At 52.3% G+C, this 9,478-nt stretch overlaps 1 protein-coding gene across 4 annotated transcripts in view; it reads left to right on the forward strand.

Annotated features, from left to right (window-relative positions):
• Positions 1 to 2,201, forward strand: part of Bre (brain and reproductive organ-expressed (TNFRSF1A modulator)) — a 415,144-nt gene extending 412,943 nt beyond the window's left edge. For 3 of the 4 annotated variants that reach the window (XM_005400518.2, XM_013522605.1, XM_005400519.2), the window contains one exon: positions 1,812 to 2,201. In XM_005400518.2, the coding sequence (XP_005400575.1) occupies positions 1,812 to 1,875 (64 nt within the window). In that variant the 3' untranslated portion in view covers positions 1,876 to 2,201. The remainder of the gene's footprint in view (positions 1 to 1,811) is intronic. The other variant, XR_263443.2, reaches the window with a different exon arrangement.
• The last annotated feature ends 7,277 nt before the right edge of the window (positions 2,202 to 9,478 follow it).

Here is a 9,478-nt window from a genome sequence, read left to right on the forward strand (position 1 = left end):
TGGCCTGGCAGGGAGGACACTGCACATGGGACCAGAGCCCTGGAAGAAGCAGGAGAGAGCCTCCAGGTGGCCAGGGAACATCCGGGGAGCAAGGCATCTGGCCTGAAGCCCAGAGGTGGGGAATGGCGCACTGAGGAAGCATAAGTGGCTGTGAAGAGGGGAGCTGGGGGATGTGGATACAGAGCCGTGTCCTGGCCCGTGGGCGGCTGAGGAAGTCTATGATCTCCCCAGTGCATGTGGTGTGTTCAGTGGGGAGGGGTCCTACATTCGTTAAAAAGGATCTTCTGTTTCGTAGTTCTTCAGAGGGGTATGTGCCCTCAAAAATCATCGTGGAAACAAAGGATAACTAGGGTTTTTTAATGAGTAGGAGCCAGGTCAGGAGTTTGGGAGCCCTGATGTCGTGGTTGGGTGGCAACAGAGACCATCCTCCGAGGGAATCCATCTAGGTGCAACCGACAGGTGGGCCTCGTGCACAGGGGAGGCACCTTTCTGCTGCAGCTGTGTTGCACACTAACAAGACCAGAGCGGGGCCACTACCAAGGATGGAGGGCCCTGCGGGCGAGGGAGTCTTGAATGAAGTACCGCAGGGGTTTAGGAGCCATGGAAACTGGTTGAGAAGGAAGCTGAGGGCTGTAAGAAGCACAAAGTGGCCAGATCACTTTCAGATCCCCGACTGTGATGAAAACGTCATGTGGAACGTGCTGGTTCGAATTACAGAGCAACTTCCAGGTCAGCATGTCCTGCAGGTGGTTAGGAATGTGGGACTGGGCGTTTGGGAGAGGAGAGGAGAGGAGAGGACTGGAGACTGGACTAAGGAGTATTTTGCTAAGCGTGATGCAAGCCTTTGAATAACCCAGTAACTGTGACCTTGACCCCTATCTGCATGAGGGAAGTGGAGAGCAGGGAGGGACAAGCGCAAGGAAAGATTCATCTCGGGAGAGCAGGGGCGAGGGAAGCGGAGATCGATGATGTTTAATGTCAAGGAAGTTACAAGGCAAGAGAGCTTCCAGAGAGGAGCTGACGGTGAGACATTGCAGAGGCTGTGTGGAAACTAGAGCGGAGGAAGAGCCGGAGCATTCAGAGTGGCCCGGCCGGCCGGGAAGAGTCCGGCTGGCTGGCCGGGGGAGGAGGGCACCCCGCAGAGACGCACTGGCCACCTGACATGGTGTTACAGGATTTCTGGGCCTGCTGCCTCCTCTGAGCCCCCACGCGGCAGGAACACCTGGATTATCCCACAGCCTCAGGCAGCCTGACCAGGCAGGGGGGCTCAGCACGTGCATGTCTCCTGATGGGAACGTGGCCTTGCTTCTCTAGATGGAAACTAGGGGAAGATTCTCTGAATACCCAGCCGGGCTTTCTTTCCACTTGACCAGACCGCATGTGTGTTTGGAAACAGTTGCAGATCATTTGGGAATATCCTCATTAGGCCCTTTTTGTGCATATGAAGTCAAAGGTCCAGTTGAGAGGAAAATGCAGTGTTCTGATACTGCAGATCGCTGAAATGATGCATCAGTCAACGCGGTCACTCTGTCTTACACTCTCCCAGGAGAAGGCGGCCATTTATACTGTTGTCTGAAGGAGTAGGCGGCCAGGCAGGTCTGTGTGCAGGCCTGGGAGAGAGAGCACCATGGTGAACTAAATGTACCTCCCTTGGAAAAATCCAGAGGGCTTTGCATCAGCAGAGAAAAAATCCAACCCAAGATGCATGACAGTAAATAACAACTGTTCTGAGTTAGGTCGAAAGCTCTGAGTTGCACTTTTTCCTAAGTTGTTTGCTAACCACAATTTTTTTCTCCCCTCTTTCCCACCAGGGCTTATTTCAAAACCTTTGTCCCTCAGTTCCAGGAGGCTGCATTTGCCAATGGAAAGCTCTAGGAAACACCAGTGTTGAGAGGTGGCCAGCCAGACTGCGTGGTCCACATGCGTGCCGGCGCACAGGGCTGCTTCCTGGAAGCCGCCTGGAGCGTCTTCACTGCAGCATTCCGCTCACACAGCAAGTCTGCTTGCCCCAGGCAGCCCCGCTCTGCTGGAACCCAAACTCGAGCTGCCTGGCGGTACCCTGGATCCTAGCGCCCTTCGCTGTTGTTGTTCCCTCTTCCTTCATTATATTTCTTAGCTGGAAGAAATAAACTCACAAGTCATGATGCAGTAATTTTCCAGGGAAAGTAAAATGTCATAAATACACACATCTTTCTTCCAAAGCCTTTGTCTGTGAGACTTCTGTTAAGTTTCAAGGTTGAACACCCCTTGGCTTTTCCCCCCTGAAATTAGTGTTGTGGAGGGTGTGTGTGTGTGTGTGTGTGTGTGTGTGTGTGTGTGTGTGTGCATTCCCACCCAACATTTCCATTGGACAATCCTCCAGTGGAAAAAGGAAGCACCTAAAGGATCTGACAAACCTGCAGGATCAAGACACCCACCCAGCGGGGCTCAAGGCTGGCACTCAGGAACCAATAGGCTCCAGCATCCTCCCTGCCCCTTCCCCGTGCCTCCCCCGCTCCTGTGTAGTCTGTGTGCACAGCCCGTCCCAAAACTAGGGGACACGGGTCATTAGGGCTTGCTGCGTGCACCCAATGGGGTTGCTGATGGAGCGTCTCAGGCTTACAGAGCACTGTGTGAATCCACCTGAAAGACAAAGGCTGGGGTCATAGGTTATCACTGGTGTGTGTCTGGTATCTGAATCGGGCCTGGCTGCTGAGCAAGGTACTGGAGCAAGCTCCTAGGTGTATAGACTATCAGAACTGGAAGGGATGTCAGAAGCCAGCTTGTTTCAGTCAGTGTGCAGAAGGGAAAATGGAGGCCCAAATGCTCAAGAAACTCACAGCAGATCAGGAGCAGCTTCCTGTCGGCAGCCAGCTGGGCAGGGTCAGAAGACACTCCCTTGTTGCCAGCTGGCTCCAAGGGTTACAGCCGCTTCCCAACAGAGCCATCCGGGGACTTCTGCCAACATCCAGGTGTGTGCGTCCCAGTCCATGGGGGTCTGGTTTCATAGGTGAGGACCGGGGCAGGACTTCCTTGGAAGCTCCCTAGGGGATTCTGAGGAGCAGAGGCCACGATCTGGTCCAGTTTGCCCCTTGTACTGGGGAGAGGAAGGACTGGCTTAAGGTTATGCGGCTGGTCCATGGCAGGGCAGGGTGTGGACACATGAAACTGGGCTATCTGTGCTTGCTCAGGGTAGCTGTGTGCCAATTCCAGTCCTCCTCCTAAGACCCCGTGGCATGATCCCTTAGGGTTGCTCTGCCACCCGCCACCTGTGCAGGTTGGGCTCTCCAAGAGCTTGCTTCAGGTCTGCTAGGCATCCCGGTGATGTTCTAGCAGAGTGGCTGGCAGCACAGAGTGGGTAAAGTCACATTTCCAGTGGCCATTCAGCAGTGACAGCAGCCATATAGGTAGTATGGTCCACCACTGTCACCCTTCTGTGCCTGCAAGCATCTAGGGGTCCACACACGCTCAGGCTAACCAGCTAATTAGTGACAACCTGAAGCATCAGTGCAGCAAGCACAGCTAACTCAGAGGAGCTGGCACAAGCTGGTTGTGATGACACACACCTGTAACCCAGGCACTCTGGGAGGCTGAAGCAGGAGGATCAAAGTTAGCCCAGCCTGGGCAACTCAACAACTTACAAGACCTCCTTGTCTCAAAATAAAAATGAAGAGAGGGCTTGGGATGTAGTTCAGTGGTAAGGCCCTGGATTCAGTCATCTGTGTGTGTGTGTGTGTGTGTGTGTGTGTGTGTTGGGGGTGGTCAGTGAGTGTTGTTTACAGCGGACTTGTGATGTAAATGAGTGAGTGAGAGCCATCTTGTCCCACAGATAAAGAAAGCAGGTCAGAGAGGTTAAACCATCCATTCACCAGCTAGGCAGTGCCGGTGTCAGGGCTGACCCAGGCTCCTGGCTCCCAGTCCAGAGCCACTCTTAACGCACATCCTTGATTCTTCCGAGCGCTCTAAGGATATATTCTCCTTTGCCCATGAAGGCTGATGTACTTTGTGGGGGCAGAGGTTACATGACTGTTTTAAGATGTTCCGCTCCCTTACCCAAGTGAGTTGGGCTGATTCTCTTCGGGGAACCTAAACAACAGTGGTAATAACTGCTTTATATTTCAGATGCCAGGGATTCAAACACCAGAGTGTGAGATTTTATCTCAGCCACAGAAGCAAGTAGCACTTGGGAAATGGGCAAGGGTCCCTGGCACGTATGTACACTTCTCGCTGGTTTCTCCTGTCATCAGGCATTGTACCTGCACACAGAGCGCGGCCCGGACTAATTAGTAAATGGCTATAAAATGCTTTGGAGATGAGACATCCCATCGAGGAGTGCGCATTATTATTACCTCGTAAAATCCCGTCTCCAGCTTACTCAGCCCTTGTGATGGGAGCTTTAGCCCAGCACAGACGAGGGGAGGACTCAGATATGTTTACTAATAATGGTTGGATCCAATGGAGCAACCCCTATGTGGCCCAGGAGGAGGGACAGGAGAGCACGTCTTCCGGCTACAGACCAAGCCCATTTTCTAGGACATGAACTGGAAAGAAAACGAGCTCTAGGATGAGAGAGACTTAGGTGTGAGTCCTGGCTCTGCCCGCTTAGTAGCTGGTAAATATTTAACAACCAGATACCATGTAGTGCTGATGATGATGATGGAGAGGAAGAAGAAATGACAGGAGGGCCCCAATTTGTACTGCTGGCTGATTTCCTAGTATGAACCAGTGACCAATTTTTAGCCACCCATATAAAGTCACTGAATGCAGAGCTGGGAAGGGCAGGAAGGGTCAAGGTGGTGGGAGCTCAGCTGGGGTGAGCCGGCTCCAGGGTGTCTGTCTAGTCCGAGTCTTGTTCTCCTCATCTCTAACCTGGGAATGAATACCTGCCTCCCAGGTCAGTGAGAATCAAGTAAGAAAAGGGCAGAAAACACCACGAACAGTGCTGGGCACCAAGTAATGGCTGATAAACAGCTGCTATTATTGCAGACCAGAAGAAGGATTTTCTGATGTTGACTTTGGCCTTTCTCTAAAAAGTCAGAATGCCCCTGTCAGAGAGTCCTGCCAGTGAATGTGGCCTTTGGGAGCGCGGCCCTGTCTGGATTGCCCGGAAGACGAAACATGAGTCATCTTGAGTTTTGCCGAATGAGAGATGAGCTGCATTTGTGGGAGCTCCCCGCCGCACCCCACCCCTTTCCTCCCCGCTGGAACTCAGCAGGACTTGGGGCCTGGCTGCACAACTGTGGCCCAGTGACCTGTTTCTCCTCCCTGGCCTCTGCTTTCCCACAGCAAGGAAATCAGAGCAGCACAGTTCACTTTTGCCTCTGACTTAGTTTCGGTTTCTGATGGCTGTAAACACTTACTTGGGAGGCTGAGCCATGCCAGAGCAGTGACCACACTGGCTTTGCTTAGTGCTTGATCTATCAATAATAGCACGAGCCCCAGAATCTGCCCCAGTTCCCCGGCCCAGGCCGTGCCACGGTTCTTAATGTGCAGGTTAGAAACACCATTCATGGGAAAATGATGTCTAATTCTGTGAGTAGCACAATTCATTTATTAATGCTTTTAAAACCGAAAACAAGGCCCATCACCTTTTGTTTATGCCTCTGTAGCACGCATTGCGCAGTGCACAGTTAGGTAGCAACTAGAGGGAGGGGCTGGTGGATACACTGTCTTTGTTTTCTTTTTTTACTGAGCTACATTCCTGGCTCTTTTATATTTCCGTTTTGACACAGGATCTTGCTAAGTCAGTAAGTTGACCAGACTGGGCTCTAACTTTCCATCCTCCTGCCTCAGCTTCTCAGAGAGCTGAGATTACAGGCAAGCGCCGCCACACTCAGCAAAATATTGTCTTTTTAAATCCTTGCCACTAAATGAGGTTGGTGTTATTAGCTTTGTTTTCCAGGTCAAAACGTGGAGCCTCAGAAAGGTTAAATACCTGAGCCAAGGACCTGAGGCCAGTGTATACACCTACTCACTTACCCGTTCTACTTCCCCCTACTCTTCTCCTTTCCCCTTCCCTTCTATCTCCTCTCCCTCCTCTGTTCCTCACAGCACAAGAAACTAGTCCAGGCTTCTGTTTCATTGTTTCCACTATCCAGCTTCCCCTAATGCAGGGAATTTATTGAGCATCTACTGTGCACAAAGCCCTGTATGGGACATTCATACCCGGTCATGAGCTACATAGCAGTATTATATGCCTAGTGATATTGTAGCCACCTTAGTTTGTGTGATCACATGCTTTGATGTTCACTCAGCTGCAAAGTCACCTAACAATACCCTCTCAGAACAGGGGCCCATCGTTAAGCGACTCTACTTGTTTTTGCCATTTCCTAAATGAGGAGAGGGGCTTGGGGTGGCAGAGTGGGCCAGGATCACACGAAGCTGGAGTCCTGATCTGCTGCTTCCAAAGCCATGGAGTCTCTGGCCAAGGAGTTCTGTGTAGCCTACCAGAGGCAGGCTCTTTATATGTGAAGAGTTCGCAATGTGGCTACGTAACTATATATGAATGCCAACTTATTTCCAGATAGTTGAGCCGGGACTAGCCCACAGCTGGAAAAAAAAATTCCAACTTCAAAGTTTGTGTCCTATTTGCAGGTTAAAGTCCAAGACACACCTGGTTGAAATAATGGCCGACTACCTGAAGGAGACAAGGTGGAAAGAGCAGTTGCCGTTCTTAAGGAAAGTTACCAAGGTTTACCAAAAGCAGTGGGATTCAGGAACCATTTGCAGGTTAAATATGAATTAACTCCAGAGGCCTAACCGTGTTTTCCTTCTCCAGACTTCTTGAATTTGCCTCTTCACTCTTCCCTGATCCCTTTACCCCTTTGGAAGAATTGCATTTTATGAGTCTGGGAGGTCATGCTTGAGATTATGATAAACCATGCTAATCGTGGCAGTAAAGGAGCCGTAGAAGCAACTGAGGAATGTCCAGCACGCTATGGGCCAGCTGCTGGCACAGCACTCCAGGAAGAGCCGAGTGCGTGTAGAGGTGTGGCAGACACTCCTCTCCTCCAACGCAACCCTCCACCGGCTCTGCAAGGCCTCTGTCCACAGACAACTCTTCATTCCAAAGGTTCTTGGAGCAGGCCCTCTGCACCCCCTTAAAGACCCCACCCAAGAAAACCAGTCTCTTTCAAGTCTATGGTCTCACTTGTGCCTCCAGACGGAACCCCCTGGGCTCCTGAGACCTTTGTTGGTGCAGATGCCAACAGAGCAGAGCTGAGGAGTGTGCCAGATGCCATCTAGAAATGAGGTGGCAGGTGGGTGTCAGAAGCGGTATCTGCCCTCTCCCCTCGAGCACCATCATGATACTCCAGGCCTTGTTCCAGATTTTCACATTTATCACTTTGATCCTCTGACCCTCCAGAGAACTAGGACAGCCCACCCTTGCAGAGAGTCAAGGGGCATGGGGCAATTCCTGGGAAGACCAAAAAATCACTGGAATAAAGCAGTGTCCACCGAATAAGAGTGCTGCCCACCCAGGCCAACTTTGGAGGGGACAGTAAAGGTGCAAGTAGGCTTGTGGAAAGGTTTGACTGGGACTCATTTCAGAGCCTAGCTGGGAACTGATGCCATACCTGAGGACAGGAGGCCTGGGGCAAAGGTCAGCCCTGCGGGAAACACCCCAGGGGTTTGTCCACCACACCCATGGACATACACACACTGTGAAAGCACACACATCAGTCTTGCTCTGCCTCAGTGCTCCATCCCAGGACTGCAGCAAATTTCAGGTTGGGGAAGAACTCTTTGACTCCATGCCGGTGGCTCTAGGCATGTGTAGGCTGTGGATTGGGCAACCCAGACGGCTGGCCTGCCTACTTCGCCTGCCTCCCCACACGCCCTGATACCAGGCTGCCCCAGGGGCACCTCACAGGCCCCGTGGCCCCCAGCCTCACCCACTGCAAGTGCCACTGGGATGGACCCAGTTACCGAGCTGAGCAGCCCGAAGCCCTGCTGCAGAGAAACGGAGCCATGGGCTAATTGCCGAGTTGTCAGAGTGGAGGCTGCGGTCTCTGGAGCCAGCCTGCCTGAGTCAAGTCCTGGTTCCACCACTTACTAGGGCGTGAACTTGAGCAAGCCTCTTGACCTAGGGTTCCTCCTCTGCAGAATGGGACTCCTGCAACCTCCTGGGGTCGGCAGAAGGGCCCAGTAAGTCAGGACATGTGCAATGCTTAGTGCCTGGCACACGGTCAGTGCAGCTGTCCCTTGGTATAGGGGGCACTATACCCGATCTGGGGATGCTCAAGTCTCCTATATACAATAGAATAGTATTTGCATCTAACTTAGGAACCTGCTGCCATATACTTTAAACCATTTCCAGACTATCTATAATTCCTGATATGATGTCACTATTACGTAAATAGTTGTTATACTTTATTGCTCAGGTAATATGACAAGAAGAAACATCTACTCATGTTCAACACAGAGGCAGTTTTTTTTCCTGCACATTTTCAGCTTGCAATCCACTGATTCCATGGCTCCAGAGCCTGCAGCCATGGAGGCCTGACCATCCTCAGAAAGGGCTGTCTTCGTTACTATCGCCTTCTGGTTCTTGTACAAGTTGCTCCTTGCCCCTTCCTACTCTTTCTATTTCCATCCATCTCCCTGCCCTCCAGCACCAACCAACAGCCTCTTCCCTTCCCCCTGCAGAAACCACTTGTTCTCTCTGTCCTTTAGCGTCTTCAGTAGGTACTGCTTCCCCCCTCAGGGGTCTCCAGTGTCCCTGCTGCCAGCTGCCACACACCATGAGCCCCCCAGGTTCACTGCCTGAGGCTATTCTTGTGCCCGAGTCCCCACTCGTCCTGGGTCCCCTCTTGGAGCCTGTGTTGAGCACCCCAACCTGGGTCCCCAACTGTACTTGTCCCAGACTCCTAGGATCCATGGTTTGCAAATGTTTAAGCTACACTGAGTAAACCTTCAGCGATTTCCCCCTTTGTAACCAATGACTCATACACTCGCCTGCTGAGCTTTCCAAAAACACCAGAGACCTCCACTGCCCCACTGCCGTGCCTCTGCGTGCCCTGACACCGAGGTCGCATTATCAGCTGGGGTCTTTCTCTCTAGGTAAACAGACAATAAACTTGAGTCTGCTGTAAAATCTTGCCTGTGGGGCCTGGAGCCCTGCTACTGCCTCTGGACCTGATCTGCTGCAGGCCAGGCCTCTGGGCTGTTTCTGAGCTGCATGGAGAAGCAGGGCTAGCAGGAAGGGCAACCATCCCCCAGTGATGGCCGCAAGCGCCACACCAAGTGAGGAGCAGGGTTGCAGGGAAGGACAGCGCATGTGTCATCTCCCAAGGTTCAGATACCAAGAGGGGTGTCTACACCCGTGGGTTTTAGCCAGGCTTGCAGAAGCTGTAGGAGAGGCTAGGACCTCCTGGAGCCAAAACACCCTGAGTGACATGGGCGCAGTTTGAGTGTGACTGGAGCCCACAGGTCTGGGCTCCGACAGCTTAGGACAGGCACAGCACCACCTCCAGGCAGCCGGTCACCCGCCCAAAAG

Source organism: Chinchilla lanigera, unplaced genomic scaffold, assembly GCF_000276665.1.
Source record: "Chinchilla lanigera isolate Chin_1 unplaced genomic scaffold, ChiLan1.0 scaffold00068, whole genome shotgun sequence".
In the NCBI taxonomy this organism is placed as follows: Eukaryota; Metazoa; Chordata; class Mammalia; order Rodentia; family Chinchillidae; genus Chinchilla; species Chinchilla lanigera.